Source organism: Danio rerio, chromosome 22 (assembly GCF_052040795.2).
Source record: "Danio rerio strain M-AB ecotype USA chromosome 22, GRCz13ab, whole genome shotgun sequence".
Lineage (NCBI taxonomy): Eukaryota > Metazoa > Chordata > Actinopteri > Cypriniformes > Danionidae > Danio > Danio rerio.
In genome coordinates, this window is record NC_141042.1 from 8,020,700 (window position 1) to 8,037,712 (window position 17,013).

The 17,013-nt window shown below is 38.2% G+C and overlaps 1 protein-coding gene and 1 long non-coding RNA gene across 2 annotated transcripts; one reads left to right on the forward strand and one right to left on the reverse strand.

Annotated features, from left to right (window-relative positions):
• Positions 1-1,390: 1,390 nt before the first annotated feature.
• On the reverse strand, positions 1,391-2,045 carry LOC147838377 (uncharacterized). The gene is made up of 3 exons (XR_015521656.1): positions 1,933-2,045; positions 1,601-1,839; positions 1,391-1,455 (listed from the first exon to the last, which is right to left on the reverse strand). It is a non-coding gene; the product is annotated as an uncharacterized LOC147838377 (long non-coding RNA).
• cela1.5 (chymotrypsin like elastase family member 1, tandem duplicate 5) lies at positions 1,774-13,207 on the forward strand. The gene is given in 8 exon segments (NM_001003450.2): positions 1,774-1,820; positions 1,959-2,050; positions 3,672-3,778; positions 6,832-6,960; positions 12,432-12,568; positions 12,656-12,798; positions 12,879-13,028; positions 13,113-13,207. Coding segments are annotated over 8 exon segments (825 nt in total). The 5' UTR covers positions 1,774-1,780; the 3' UTR covers positions 13,140-13,207.
• The last annotated feature ends 3,806 nt before the right edge of the window (positions 13,208-17,013 follow it).

The window sequence follows — 17,013 nt, forward strand, 5'->3', positions numbered from 1 at the left end:
GAGCTGCTGAAACAGTTCTACACCTCCATCATTGAATCAGTCATCTGCACATCTGGTTTAGCTCAGCTACCAAATCTGACCTTCGAAGACTACGTTGAATAGTTCGGACTGCTGAGCGAATAATTGGTACAACCCTCCCTACTCTACAAGAACTGTACTTATCCAGAGCAAGCAGAAGGGCTGCCAAAATCACTCTGGACCCCTCACTCACAGCAAACTGCCTCGTTGAACTTTAACCTTCTGGTAACTTTTACCTTTAGACGCTACAGAGCCCTGTGCACCAGAACAACCAGACACAGAAACAGTTTCTTCTCTCAGGCAATCCATCTCATGAACACTTGAAAACATCACTACTTCCTATCCACTTTTTATACACATATACACTTATTTAACAACACACTTTACATGCCAATTTGCACATAACAGCTGCACATATAACATTGCATAGAGTAATATACCTGTACATAATCTTGTCAATTTGTATATTTGCATTCACAACTTACTTTTATTTTTAAAATATATTATCTGTTTTTGTCCTGTCTCTGTATTTTCGTTGCACTGTAGAAGCTCTGTCATGAAAACAAATTCCTTGTATGTGTGGACATACCTGGGCCTGGCAATAAAGCTCTTTCTGATTCTGATTAAGTTTTCCTAAAACAAATTAAGAATTGTGTTGTTTCAACTCATTTTAAATTAGTTTGATCAAGCAGCAAAATCCATTTTTTGAGAGTAGCGTTTTTAACGTCCAAGTGAAAAACAGGTTCACTTCTATTGAAGAAAATGTAGTCAGACAGAATAACTCCACCTTCTAAATACCAGATCCAGTCGCCTCAAATATGACTGATGTGTAAACAAACTTTGCTCAAAGGGTAACTTGCTGATAGTAGAATTCCCACGTCACATCAGAAATGCTGAGTTCACATATTTTGTTTGTTTGTTTATATTTGGTTTGCGTACTTGTAGCATGTTGTGCAGTAGAAGATCAAATTTTAAATTCTATACCTATGGTAAGACTTTATTTTGATGGTCCATTTGAGTATTAGTAGACTGTCTGCTTAATATCAGCTGATTCTGCTCCTTCAGCAGATATTTAACTGACTATGAGAAACTTTGCAAGTACATCTCTACTTACACTAACCCAACCTACAGTCTACTTATAATCTAATACGAATTAGTTGGCATGTAGATGCAATGTAACTTAATTCAACATACAGACCATCAAATAAAGTGTGACCGATGTATTTACTGCAGGTTGCCGACTGTGAATCAGCAGATTACAGGTTTTGCTGTCTGTTATAATCAGAGATCCAGTTTGATTTAGTAGATCATGGATTCTGAAACAGCCAGACCTCATTCATGAAGTCACATTCACTTAAAAAAGACAGTTCACCACAAATGAAAGTTCTGTCACCATTTACTCACCCTCTGCTTCTTCCAAAGTTGAGTTTCTTTCTTCTGTTGAACACAAGGGGAAATACTCAGGAATGCTGGACAAGAAACAACTATTGCCATATTTGTGTTAATAACCAGTCAAACATAATAAAATACTAGTGGTGTGTACGTGCACATAGTAAAGCACTTGTGGCCAAAGTTTGCTGACCCCAGAGCTGGACAAACAGGTTATTTCCACTTCTGGTACACTGGCCTTGGCAGTGGTGAAGCCTGTGGGATTCACACACCTGTGGGCATCAGAAAACCTGTTCTGTTTAGCGATGGGAAAGCCGGTGGGCATATATATCTGGAGGATATTAAAGGTCATAACTCAGAAACTTCAGCAAACATGCAGAGAATCCTGCTGTTGAGTGTGCTGGCTGCTTTTGGTGAGATGTTTGTCTCTTTCTGTAGAGAAAAAACATAGAATTAATAGCATTTAGCTGTTTGTACCATCTGATATTAGCACATATGCCTATAAATATGGACTGAGGCTACAACCTAAGTATGTTTAAATGTGTGTCCAGCTCTGGCTGAGGCCAGATATGTGAAGGATCTGGCTGCTGAGGAAAGGGTTGTCGGTGGAGAGATCGCAAAACCCCACTCCTGGCCCTGGCAGGTACGATTTAAAAAAAATTATATTAAAAAAAACAAACGTTCCTTTTTTGAATCTTTTTTTCACAATTTTAAGGCTCGTTGTTGTACCAGGTTAAGGTGCTCTGTCTATTTTTCTTAATATCATGAAAGACTGGTTGTCACAAACAGACAAACCAGCAAATAGTAAAAGGTTTTTCATGGTTTGGGCTAGCATTCTGGTAAAGTTCTTAAAATAAAAAACAAATACACTTCAAAAGTCAGTAATGCATATTTAGCAGCACAATACACACATACGAGAAAGGTTATCTTTATAAATAAACCGTATACTATGTTAAAGTCTACAACATACATAATATTAAAATATTCGGTTTGTCTAAACAACTACATTATCACAATTCAAGACAAAGTATTTGTTAACTTAACCAACTGCTTATCTGCCATGATACTTAATTTAAAAGAAGCATTCGCTGCTAGAAGTTAGCATGCTCAAACAATAACAAAGGCATAACTTGATGGCATTATGATTGAGAATAAAATAATGGGACAAAAATATATTTTTATATAAATCATTGAAAACTTGAAAGTGCACAGCTGCATAAATATCTGTTGTTGTTTTTTTTATATTTTCTCACAGAAATCTTAAATATTGTGCTTTTAAGTGGAGCAATACAAATGCAAAACATTTAATTTTCAAGAGTTCACACTTGCAGATGATTGATTATAAAGTGTGTTTGACATGCTGTCCTGGGAGAGAGCCCTGAGCTCAGAATGTCCTTGAGCCTGGGACTCCCTCCCGTTTGAAGGGTGAGAGAGGAGTTTGAGCTCAGGTAGGTCTCAAACTCCCCTGCTTTTAAATGTGTTAGGAATAGCTAAGATATATAGTGGCTAAGAGTTTGTCTTATAATGCCACTTCGGATTGGTCAGTTTACTTATATTGTATGTCTTTGGACGGTGGGAGGAAACCCAGGAAACCCGAGTAAAAACCACGTGAGAACATGCAAACTCTGCCGACTGGCCTGGTAAGGGCTCGAACCAGTGGCGTTCTTGCTGTAAGGCAACAAAGCCAGCCGCTGGGTTACCATGCCACCCTATCAGGAAAAGGGGGTAGGAGTAGGGGTGAAAGGGGAGGATTCTTCAAGACGAAGATGACTGAAGTGAAAAACTCTGGTTATTTATAGTGAGTAGTATTCATCTGATTGGTGCAATATGTAAAGCTGATGCGGGACCAGCTGTGATCAATCATGAGTACGTGATCTACTTGAAATTAGTTTAAATAAACTGCACAAGTTGAGATTTTTTTTAAGGAACATTTTTTTAACATGATCATTTTCATTAGCATCAAACACTTTACCTGGAGAATGAGAAATAGATGAATATTTTAAAAGCTATTTATAAATGACAGTGACTTGTGTTGCAAAAATCAACACATTTCATATGGCTTTGAATCGATGAGACAAAATGAAGACAATTTAAATTTTTGCTGTCAAAAAAGCAAATTATTCTTCGAACATACATTTAAACAGCCAGCTCCATGCCAATAATAATAATAATAATAGCTTAATTTACCAGCATGATAACAAAGTGTTTGAAATTTGAAACTATTGTTTATTTCCTTGTTATACTAACTTCTTTTCTTTTCTTAGGTCTCTGTCCAAATAAAAACTCTAAGTCAGGACTCATATACGCATTATTGTGCTGGGACTCTGATTAGAAAAAACTATGTGTTGACTTCAGTCCATTCCATTTTCAGGTAACCAATCTACAGTTTCTGTATTTAGACTGCTAATAAACTTTATAAACGTCACATACTGAGTTTAAGATAAAATATGCAGTTGTACGCTTTCATGCAACTGTGTTTTTTTTTCAATGAGTTTGCAAAACATCTTTGTAGTCAATTGCTTCACTATTCAGAAGTTTGCTTCAGAAGTTTGCTAAAGTAGTCAGTGTAGTAGAATAAAGGTCTTTGCACACTGAAGTCTAAAATCTTTGTATGCGAAAATTCTGAAAATGCACAACGAGTCTGATGCATAATAATTAATCTATTAGAAATATTGCTTTCATTCTATCCATCGTACAGAGAACAAGCAGAGTTAATCTCCTTATCAAAGCGTTGCACAGGAGAATCTCGAAATTCAAGCTTTATTTCAGTAATCAGGAAGAAAAGGACACAGGCAAACTCTTCAAAAAATGGCTGCTTGAGACATATATACAGCAGGAACTGAAAATAGTATTGATTGTCAACCATTCAGCACATTCTGTCTTTATTTTTACACTGCTTTTCATAAAAGCTCTGAATTATCAAAGCAACATCTCTAAATGCTTTTGGATTTGAAAACGGAAGAAAAAATAAATAACTCAAATCCGATCTGCTTTTTTATAACAGATAAAAGTTTCAGACGCAGTAAGTAAATATGATTGAACCTGAAAGGTTTTTTTTTTACATGCAAAAATTTTGGATGAAAAAATCTGATTCAAATTTTTTTTGTCAAATTTTCACACGGACAAACGTTTTGGAGGTAGTGTGTCTATAGCCCCTTTCACACATACATGTAAAGACATTTCCGGAAAATTACCGGCAAGGTCTGTATGTGTGAACAGGCCCTTTCGGAAAATAGTGGTAAATTTGTTCTGGCCGTTTTCTGTAAAAAGAAGTTGTAACATTACCGGTAATTTGCCAGAATGCTGTGTGGGTGTGTGAACGGCTGAATGCAGAAGGAAAGTTGGCTGAAAAAGAGAGTGTTCAAGCTCAGAATGCGCTGACATGAGACATGTACTTCAACCAATCAGAACATTCAGTCACATCAACATCTGCACTGTTTAAATGTAAAAAGCCTTTGAATATTTTCCAGACACATTTAGCTGCTAAACGTCAATCAGATAACATTTCTACGTTCCTTCTTAATGCCAACTGTGTAAAAAATTATCAATAAAATGCTTATGATAAACCGTTGTTGATGCGTGTGCACGTGAACCAGCTCGTGAGCGACAGCACACACATATCATGTACTGTACATCTCCACATAGGAAAGTGTTCCTCCATATGTTTTCATCGAAGTTGTTCATAATACTCATCCATCCTCACAGTTTGTAATGTAGTTAAATGAGCCATTTAGAGCTCATTTCTGGTTAATGACATCAGAATTTACAGCTATTTTGGAATAGATGTGTGAATGGTCTTTTCCGGAAAAATGCCGTAACGCCCTTGCCTGTGTGAACAGCACTTTTTTGAATTTACCAATAAAGTCATTCTGGAAATTAACTAGATATTTACCGGTATCACTGTGTGAAAGGGGCTAATAAGACTGACAACCTTAAAAAAAATTGCAACCTTCAGTCTTCTATGGAGGAGAAGGTTATGCTTACATTAGAGTAGAATGTTCCAGAGTCTTTAATACAGGCTTGTTTTAGAGCATAGCTCTCAAACTGGATTCCTGGGGGGCCACCGCTCTGCACTGTTTTTCTCCAACTCTAATTAAACACAGCTGATCCAATTACTTGAGACTATTCAAGAGAGCCCTGAGCTTATAAGATCCTCGAGCCCTGGGCTCCCTCCCGTTGCAAGGCGAGAGGGGAGTTTGAGCTCAGGTAGATCTCGATGATTCCCCTTCTTGCTTGTTGTAGCTAAGTGTCAGATATGTATACTGAAAGGTGTACTCAGAGGTTAGCTAATGTATTTTGATATATTGTTCAGAGTACTTGTTTTTGAACTGTGGGAGGAAACCGGAGGACCCGGGGAAAACCCACGCGACCTCGGGGAGAACGAGCAAACTCCGCACAGAAATGTTGTCTTGTTTGGAAAGGAATTAAACCAGGGGCATTCTTGCTGTGAGGCAACAGCGCTAATCGCTAATCGTGACGCCCCTTTGAAAGGAGGGAAAGTAGGGTTGGGTGGAGGGGTTTCTTCCAGACGAAGATATTGAGATGAGAAAAGTCTGGTTATTTATAGTGAGTTAAGGATCGTCTGATAGGATAATCAGTCATTAGCTAAAGTTGGAACAGCTGCGAACAATCATAAGCACGTGATCCTCTCGGAATTTGTTTATAAATAAACTTCACTTAAGCAGGTGTGAGTTGGAGGTGGTTGGAGCTAAACTGCGCAGAGCTGTGGCCATTCAGGAAATGAGTTTGAGACCATTGTTTTCAAGGAAGTACAAAGTTGAGTTCTGAAACTTAGAATAAGTTTTTAAAGCATTATGATCTCTTACGTCTCAATTGTTGACCCTTCTATTTGGCACCAAAAATGTGTTGCCTTTAAAGGTTGCGTTTAAAGGTGTTTTTTGAACAACCTTATTGTTGGACCAATCGTCTTGTTAAGTTATGATTTATGAAATAAAGAAAATGGTCATGTATGACCACGTTTTAGTCTTAATAGCAATCATGATTTTAGAAAGTATTACAGCGTTATGTAAATGTATACGTTTACCATTACCTCCTACACTTTGATAGAGGGCTTAGACATGGAAGCTGTGATGCAAGACATCAGATTTAACAAGTAAATACCTACAACACACCATCAGCCAATCAGCAGAATGTTATGAAAAGGGTAGAGTTCTGTTGGGTATTGGGTCTTTTTATGCTTTTAAATAACAACATCGTTTAGCAAAAATCACCTAGTGCATCTTAAATACTGAGGACACACATTTTAGCTATCATTCTCAGTTGAATGGAATGGAAAAATGTCCAGAATGCAACCGACAGTCATGCAGTGCACAAAGTGTTCTGGCAACTTTTGTGCAGTGTGTTTCATGCATAAGACAGAATTCTGACTCTACCTGTGTCAATGCAAATGTGCTTTCTGTGCAGCAAGTACGGGAGCTGGCGTGTTGTTCTGGGTGACCATGACATCTCTACAGATGAGGGAACCGAGCAGTACATAGAGGTCAGGGAGATCACCTTCCATGCCTATTCTGACCTGAATGATGTGTCTAAAGGGTGCGTAAACGTTACATACATGACACACTTGACTGTATACACTATATATATATACAGGGCTCGAAATTGCGACCATTTTGGTCGCATATGCGCCCGAAATTTTATCTATGCGACCTTAAAATATATTTGGGAGCATTTCTGCGAGTGCTTAAAATTGTTGTGTGCGACCAGTTTTTACTGCAAAATGTTCACCACATGCGCGGATTAGGGAGACATTCACGCAGAATGCATCTCTAAGCTCTTTGTCTGCACTTGGAACGCGAAACGCAGCGCTCAGGAATGGTTTTAAACAGTTGTCATGTCATCTTGCTGCCGTAATGTAAAGTCTGTAATGCTTGCCCCGCCTTCGCGCTCTTCTTATTGGCCCACCACTGCTCTAGCACTGAACGCGAATGATTGGTTAATATCAGCTGTCAAATACTCAGTCAGCGCCTTCTGGCATCGGATGACAGGGAGAGCAACTACCGCGCGCGGAAAACTAAAGCGAAGATGAAGATGAGAACGAAGATAACGCGGACAGATTTAGTTTTAGAAACCATGGCATCCAAAGTTATAAATAATGACACATCTGACTAGTGATCATGTGCTGAATGTTAATCCACCATCTACACTTTTCCAAGAGTAGAAGACTTCCGTTGGCTTCAAGTCCGCTATGAAAAGTCTGTGAGATGAAGTTTTCAGGTAACTGTTTGCCACATCTAGCACGAGAGCTTCTGTTTAATCCTTCATATAATCGCCAGATAGCTGCCCCTTGCACGGCGGACAGCATATGTCAAATTGAACACCACGTACACCATCGCATACAGGCTTGCACTGAGTAAACTATTATCGCTACTCATGAAAAGACCGGTATTGCTATTAACATGTATGCATATAATAAGGTACAGCATATGTCAAAAGCATCAGTGCAATATCAGACAGCACTTGTGAGAACAGCACAGTTATACCGTTAACAGATTCATGTCAAGCAGTGCGTGCAGGGCCAGTGAGCGCTCCGTGTATGCTTTGGTCACTCACTTATGTTATAAAAATCTATTTTCTTGTGATAACGGGATTTCGTTGAGACATATTTTCCTCACGCTTGCATATATATATATATATTAATTTTTTTCTTATTATTTTGATTAGTGTTGATTTCAAATACAATAAATCTGTTTGTATAAAACTTGTAGTAACGGTGCTCATAATTGGTGGGTGCGACTAAATTTTGGCTGATGCGCCTACATTTTTTAAGTTAGGAGCACCGGTGCTACCAAGCAAAAAGGTTAATTTCGAGCCCTGATATATATATATATATATATATATATATATATATATATATATATATATATATATATATATATATATATATATATATATAGAATTACATGTATAAATTTATTAAAACAAATGGATAGTGAGATGGAAAAAAACAATCAGCTCTTAATAAATCTGTTGGATGTTTCAAAAACAGGCAGAAAGATTTAAGAGACTTTGACATACGGTATGTGAAATGGATATGGCAAAGCAAATTTTGCAAACAGCAATGTTTGAGATTTTCTCCTGGTCAGCCGTAGTCATAACGGTGGTCTGAAGGTGGTGTTGAAAAAAAATGAGTGAAAAAGAGAAGAGAACTCAGTCCAGGAGACTTGAACAAGCAGAGGAATTTCTTTATTGAGACGTGTTAGTTAATATGAAGTCATACAGCGTCTTTAAGAAGTCCATGTGTCTGCAGGAGCTTACTGAAGGTCTGTAGTCTGCGAGTTTTATTACAAGTCTGATTTGAAATAAAGATGTCATGTCTATATTGTGTTCTTAGGAGGAGGGGAGATGGCTAAACAAAGCATGCAGATTAAGTTTTGGAGTCAGCATGATAACTGGCTTATAGGTGTTAGAAACAAAAGAGGTTTCTTTGGCCTGAGAGTATCACCCGAGGACAAAGGCAAAGTCGTTCAAAGCCTGCCCGTAGCATTTGCATTACTTTGGCTTAGCCAGTAGTCAGAAAGAGCCAAAGGATATAACTTTTCAGTTATACATAGATGATCGTTCATTAGCAACTAGATTATACAGTCGTGGCCAAAAGTTTTAAGAATGACACAAATATTAGTTTTCACAAAGTTTGCTGCTAAACTGCTTTTAGATCTTTGTTTCAGTTGTTTCTGTGATGAACTGAAATATAATTATAAGCACTTCGTATGTTTCAAAGGCTTTTATTGACAATTACATGACATTTATGCAAAGAGTCGATATTTGCAGTGTTGGCCCTTCTTTTTCAGGACCTCTGCAATTCGACTTGGCATGCTCTCAATCAACTTCTGGGTCAAATCCTGACTGATAGCAACCCATTCTTTTACAATCCCTTCTTGGAGTTTGTCAGAATTAGTGGGTTTTGTTTGTCCACCCGCCTCTTGAGGATTGACCACAAATTCTCAATGGGATTAAGATCTGGAGAGTTTCCAGACCATGGACCCAAAATTTCAACGTTTTGGTCCCCGAGCCTCTTAGATATCACTTTTGCCTTATGACACGGTGCTCCGTCGTGCTGAAAAATGCATTGTTCTTTACCAAACTGTTGTTGGATTCTTGGTAGAAGTTGCTGTTGGGGGGTGTTTTGGTACCATTTTTTATTCATGGCTGTGTTTTGGGCGAAACTGTGAATGAGCCCATTCCCTTGGATGAGAAGCAACCCCACACATAAATGGTCTCAGAATGCTTTACTGTTAGCATGACACAGGACTGATGGTAGCGCTCACATTTTCTTTTATGGACAAGCCTTTTTCCAGGTGCCCCAAACAATTGGAAAGGGGCTTCATCAGAGAATATGACTTTGCCCCAGTCCTCAGCAGTCCATTCGCCATACTTTTTGTAGAAGATTAATCTGTCCCTGATGTTTTTTTGTTTTTTTTTTGGAGAGAAGTGGCTTCTTTGCTGCCCTTCTTGACACCAGGCCATAATCCAAAAATCTTCACCTCACCGTGCGTGCAGATGCGCTCACACCTGCCGGCTGCCATTCCTGAGCAAGCTTTGCAGTGGTGGCACTCCGATCCCGCAGCTGAACTTGTTTGTGTGTTACTGGAGATTTTTATAGACTGTCATTTGTCCATACTCTACCGTTCCTACTCTTCTCAATGAGCTGCGGGCCCTCCCACACTTAGCTCAGAGCACTGACAGGCAGCCCAATTCTAGTACAACAGCCTCTCCCACCTGCAGCTCGAGAGTAGACCAACCCTCTGCGTACCTACGGCAAATGATTTAGCACCGGCAGTGTAAAGGTATTTCCCTTGTATAGTCAAACAGATCTATTTCTCCTTTATTTTAACAATTTAATTTGACCGTTTATTCTTTTCTTGTTCACAATCACAGATAATTTAAGTGAGAGTTTCAGAACTTGTCTGAGTTTATTACATCTGAGACAATACTGCAAATTTACTACGTGAAGTTTATTTATAAACTAATTTCGAGAGGATCACGTGCTTATGATTGTTAGCGGCTGGATCCGCATTACCCAATTCTCAATGCACCAATCAGACGACTCCTAAGCTACTACAAATACCCTGGATTATGTACCACCGCTATCTTCATTTTGAAGAACCCCCCCATCCATCCCTACTCCTTCCTAGATGGGTGACACAGTGGCCCAGTGCTTAGCACTATTGCCTCACAGCAAGAACGTCACTAGTTCTAGGCTTTACCAAACCAGCAGACGTTTCTGTGCAGAGTTTGCACTTTCTCCCATGCTCACCTGGGTTTCCCCAAGGTTCTCCGGTTTCCTCCAACCGTCCAAAAACATGCAACATAAGTTAACTGACTAATCCAAATCGGCACTATAGACATGCACCTAGTAAATAGTTATATATTAAGAACAATCACCATCTGTTCATTGGTTACTACAGCAGGGGAGTTCTCGAGATCTACCTGAGCTCAAACTCCCCTCTCGCCTTGCAAAGGGAGGGAGCCCCGGGCTCGAGGATCCTACGAGCTCACGGCTCTCTCCCGGGACAGCATGCCAAACAAGCTTATAACTAATCATCATCTTATTGTGAACTCTTAAAACATCTATAATGATATACTGTATTCAAACAGCAATAAATTTAGTTAAACATTTGCAAATTGTGTTTTGTATTTGTGAAATGTATTTTGTGAATGTATTTTTATATTGTGCACGTGAATTATTTTTGTGAATATGTATAATGTTTTACGCACGTGAATTTTATTTTTTTGCTCATGAATTAGGCTACGCATGTGTACATTGTGTCTTTTGCGTGAATTACTGTAGATATTAAACTAGCTACATACACATGTGTTGCTTAGGTTGACTTTGCTAAAATATTTGAATTATATTTCTAACTATGGCACAGTTTTCCACCCAGTTAGTAAAAATTGATCTGGGCTTGGGCAAAGAATCCAAACTCTGATCCAAAGCAGAATGGTACGCAAAGACAAAACAGGCGATCATGTCTTGTCAAAGACAATGAAAGGTCTACTATAGCACAAAAACTTGAAAAAATAAATAAAATAAATGAAAAAATTAAATATCATCTACTTATCTTTATGTTCTTGCAAACCTGATCTTCAGAATCCTAATTACAGTATTTATGATGAAATTCAAGAGCTCTCTAATCCTTAAAATAATCAAAATCATCAATAACTGTCAACATTGTCCTATTAGACTGCAATATAAACAGCTTTAACAATTAATTAATTTCAACTCAATTGGTGATGTTATTTTTAGAAAGATAAATCTAAAACACAAAAGATGACCAAAATAAAGACCTTAATGGCTGTTAATGTCCCATTTGTAGTGCAAATTATAAGGAAATAGTCATAACAATAAATGCCTTTTGTACAAAATTAACAAATATCGATAACACTGATACTCAAAATCCCTATAAATATGCTAACAACAATTAAATGCTAACCAAAAGACCGTCAGCAAACTATAAACTTTGAAGACAAACAGTCTTTTTAAACTTCACTGATTAACATATGAACAATACCTTGTGCCCTTCATCAGCCAGGAGCTAAATGTGAGAATAACCTTTTTGACTGCCTTAAGATCGTTTAAACAGAGAGCACTCCAAAGTCCTCTCCTTTTGTAGCACTAAACACTTCACCAAGAACTTCTCCAATATGTACACTATGGCCTGTTTTAAGACAACAGCACCCTCTACTGGGTGGAGGTAGAAGTGTCCGTGATTTAACAATTTACATCTACAAACATTATTCAGCAAATTGTTCGATTCAGAGTCAGTTCAGAATGCATGTTGACGAGACAAGAGCAGAAAGATCTGTTTCTTGCAAACATATGTGAATTACATCGTATAAATTAATAAAATCTAGTAGTTTACCATAAGTAAAAAAAAAAAAAAGAACCATCTGCTTTTTATTGTATTTTTTTATACCCTTTATAGTGTATCTACAATACAAAAAAGAAAAAAAGAAATAGCATCAGAAATGGTCTTGTGGACTGAGATCTGTTCATTGTTTTTAAGGAATGATGTAGCACTTCTGAAGCTGGCTTCTGATGCCAATCTGAACGCATATGTGCAGTTGGCACCACTGCCACGCCATAAACAGATTCTGCCTCACGGAACTCCCTGTTTCACCACCGGCTGGGGCAACACTGAGAGTAAGTTTGGGTTTTTATAGACAAATCATCCTTGCTTTTGCCATAAAACACTTTTAAGCCTGTTCTTGAAACTCTTTTGTCATGCAGCTGATGGTTCGTTTTCTGCTGAGCTGAAACAAGCCTATCTGCCTGTGGTCGACCATGAAACCTGCTCTCAAAGCGACTGGTGGGGAAGCACAGTGAAAGACACCATGGTTTGTGGTGGTGATGGCACCATGGCTGTATGTAAGGTAAGAAAGACCAATCATGACAGATCATGAGCTATACATTGGTAAAATGTAACAATTTGGCTCCTGTCGGGTTATTTTAGGGCGACTTCGGTGGTCCTCTCAGCTGTCTGGTCGATGGTAAATACGTTGTCTATGGAATCGCCAGTTTTATGTCATCAGAGGGCTGTAATATCTACAAGAAGCCCACAGTCTTCACTCGCGTGTCTGCCTACGTCGACTGGATTACCATCGTAAGTGCCATTTGTGAGCTCTTAATGTCAAAGTCATAAAATCATTTACTTATATATCTTCTTGTGTTGTTTTGTTCATTTCAGAACATGAATGAATGGGATTACGAATGACAAACATCCTCCATGGCCCGCAATGAAAGAAAAAGAAACGTTAACTAACAATAAAACGTTGCATCTGATCTTGGGCTGCTTTATTTTGAGTTTATCCAGCTCAATCAAACACAAATTAATTATGGAAGCACTAAATTATTCGGTTTTTGACTGACACTTATATCAGTCATTTTATCAAAATGTTGACATTGTTAATTGTGTAGCAATGTATTAAAGGGATTTTGAGTTTACCCAAAGAATTTACATTCGGTCATCACTGATTCACCCTCCATGTATTTCATGTTTGGGTGAGCATTCATTCAATTTATCTGCCCCAGGCTTCCCTCTCCTCAGACACTTCCTCCAGTTCCTCCAGGGGATCCTGAGGTGTTTACATGCCAGTTGAGAGACATAGTCCTTCTAGCATGTCCTGGGTCTTCCCTGAGGCCTCCTCCCAGTTGGACATGCCTGGACCACCTCCCTAAGTAGGTGTCCAGGAGGCATCAGAAACAGATGCCTGAGCCACCACAGCTGACTTCTCTCAATGTGGACGAGTAGCGGCTGTGCTCCGAGCTCCTCCTGGGTCACAGAGCTCCTCACCTTATCTATGAGGGTGCGCCCTGCCACCCTGCGAAGGAAACTCATTTCGGCCACTTGCATCCAAGATTTTGTACTTTTGGTCATGACTCAAAACTCATGACCATAGGTGAGAGCAGGAACGTAGATTGACCGGTAAGAGTGAGAGCTTTGGCCTTCGGCTCAGCTTTTTCTTTACCAAAATGGACGGTACATCGATCGCATTACTGCTGCCGCTGCACCAATCCACCTAAAAATCTTCTGTTCCATCCCTCTCTCACTTGTGAACAAAACCCCAAGATACTTGAACTCCTCCAACAGGGGTAAGGACTTTCCTCCAACTTGGAGATTTTTGTGTGGTTGAGGAATCACTTTATTATGTTTTTAAGTCCTGTCAAACCAAGCATCTGTTCAGAAATACTCTGAACCCATTGCTACACCATTACAGTTTGGCCATTGGAGAAATTTATTCAGATCTTTTCATTCCAGCTCATTTCCCCTTCCTCCAAAACACTGATTATGAGAACTGATTGTTTTTCATAAACCACCCAAAGGCATGGTGACACTGCACATGTTTGTCACATTGACTTTCGATCATATGCATACGAATGCAGAAGAGTGGAAATACAAGCTTGTACAAAAAATTTAGTTTGTTGCTTTGTTCCAAAGTTCAATCTTGGGGAACTCTGAATGGCAAATTTGCAACCTATAGACCAGGGGTCACCAATCTTGTTCCTGGAGGTCCGGTGCCCTGCAAGGTTTAGCTCCAGCTTGCCTCAACACACCTTCCTAGGTGTATACCTAGTAAGTATACCTAGTAAGACCTTGATTAGCTTGTTCAGGTGGGTTTGATTAGGGTTGGAGCTAAAATCTGCAGGAGATCGGCCCTCCAGGAACAAGTTTGGTGATCCCTGCTGTATAGACGATCAAAACTTGACCTCTCTATGCAGAACATTTAAAATAGGGAGCAATCGCTTGTTTTATTATATCCCTTTTCACAGCAACATTCAACCAAATATCACATGCTTAAACTTGATTACATGTTTAAAACAATATTTTTCTAGGCTGAAGCATCTCAGGACCATTGCTGTACAAGTAGGGTGAAGAAGTCCTCTGATTTTATCTTAAATATCTTAAAATTAATTTTCTTAACGGCTTAGTCCCTTAATTAATCAGGGGTCGCCACAGCAGAACAAGCCACCAACTTATCCATCATATGTTTTACTCTGCGGATGCCCTTCCAGCCACAACTCAACACTGGGAAACACCCATACACTCTTGCACACACACACATACACTATAGCCAATTTAACTTATTCAATTCACCTCTACCACATGTCTTTGGACTGTGGGGGAAACCAGAGCATGCCAACATGGGGAGAACATGCAAACTCCACACAGAAATGCCAGATGCAACCAATCACTGGAAAACATCCATGCACAATAATTCACACTCATACACTAGACAATGTAGCTTACCCATTTCACCTATACCACTTGTGCGGGAACCGGAGCACCCGGAGGAAACCCATGCAACTGACCCAGCTGAGGCTTGAATCAGCGACCTTCTTGCTGTGAGGCGATCGTGTTACTCACTACGCCACCGTGGCGCCAAAATATCTTAAAATGTCCAAAGTTAAACTAAGGGCACTGGGACAATATGAAGGCGAGTAATTAATACAACTTTCATTTTTGGGTGAACTAACACCCTTTAAGACTCTGTCCACATAAACACTTGTAATTAACAGATTAGTGTATTTTATCAAGTAGGATGAACATCTATGTTGACCCTGCAAAAATCCAATCAGCCAATCAGAACTAAGGGATAACTTTACATTTTATGTTAAGTTTAGGCTCACAGTTAGGGTCATGTACAGTACATGATTGTTATATTCTTTTATCAGGCTTTTGATTGGCCAACTTGGCTTTTTGAACAGGGTTATATCACCATCTATTGGTTAATCATGCTCTTGCTAGTGCATCACAGTGGTTTGTGTGAACAATTCTTCATTATTACTTAAAAAGGAGGAAAAACTGCATAGCCAAAAATCAGTTTGAGATCTAGACTAAAAACACACTCGATGACCAAACCTTCATTAGCCGTATAGTATTTCCTTGGATACGAGAGCCTGGACTGATGCACGCTTGAATGCACCACAGCAATGCGATGTAGACCATCATCATCTTTATTTAGTAGATCTTGAAGCAGCTCACAATATCCCTGTTTTAGCATACAACAAAACTGTTTTAACATACAAACACAAAATTCATGCATTTACATTGTAAGTCAACTACACTGAACAACAAACATTCCTTAAAAATACGATCAAACATACCTTGCTACGCTCACCATGTAAGTCACATTACTTCCTATTTTTTGTCCTCATCAGATCAGATGCGTCAAGTTCATTTCAAAGTGATACGAACTATAAAATACACATTTAAACAGTATAAACTCACATTAACAGGGTACAAAACATGTATATGTGTGATATGTAAAGATACAAAAAGCATCAATTTGCTAATTAAATTACACAGACATATTCAGTATTTCACAACGACTCATACAGGCTTCTTTTACCAGAAATATAATTTAAATATTTTTAAACTTTTACATGCAAAAAAGATTGCTTTTGCTGAATGAGAAGCATGATGTGTGGACAGAGAACTGGACCAAAGTTCACTTTATTGATGAAACCAAGGTGAAAAAAGTGCACTAATATACATTTTATTTAAGTACACTTAGTGCACTCTTTCATTATGTAGTTAATGTGCTCTATTTTCGATTACTTTTTTGTATGTAATGTACTAAAAGTTAAAATTTGTTGTTAATGTATTACTTCAGTACTTAAAAAAAATAATAATAATAAAAAAAATTATATATATATATATATATATATATATATATATATATATATATATATATATATATATATATATATATACATAGTAGTATAGTACCACTCTATGTATAATTAAACCATCTTTATGTGCACTTTTATATACTTATGATAAATAGAAATACAATTGTTTTAAATATATGAATTATGTGCAATAACTTGCGTTATTATGGCCACACACGGCCCAAAAATAAATAAATAAAAAATAGAAGAGACAATAAGTCCACAAAATAAGCCACATAGTTACATACAGATTATGACACCAATGGTAAAATGCTAAATCTGACAAAATTTAAGACAGTTTGAGTTTGATAATGTTTGTGAGCGTTGTGATAATATGATGTGAAGTCATGATCAGTGTTTGGCATCTCTGTGGCATGAGGTGATAAACTGATATTGACACTTGTATGGTCATATGG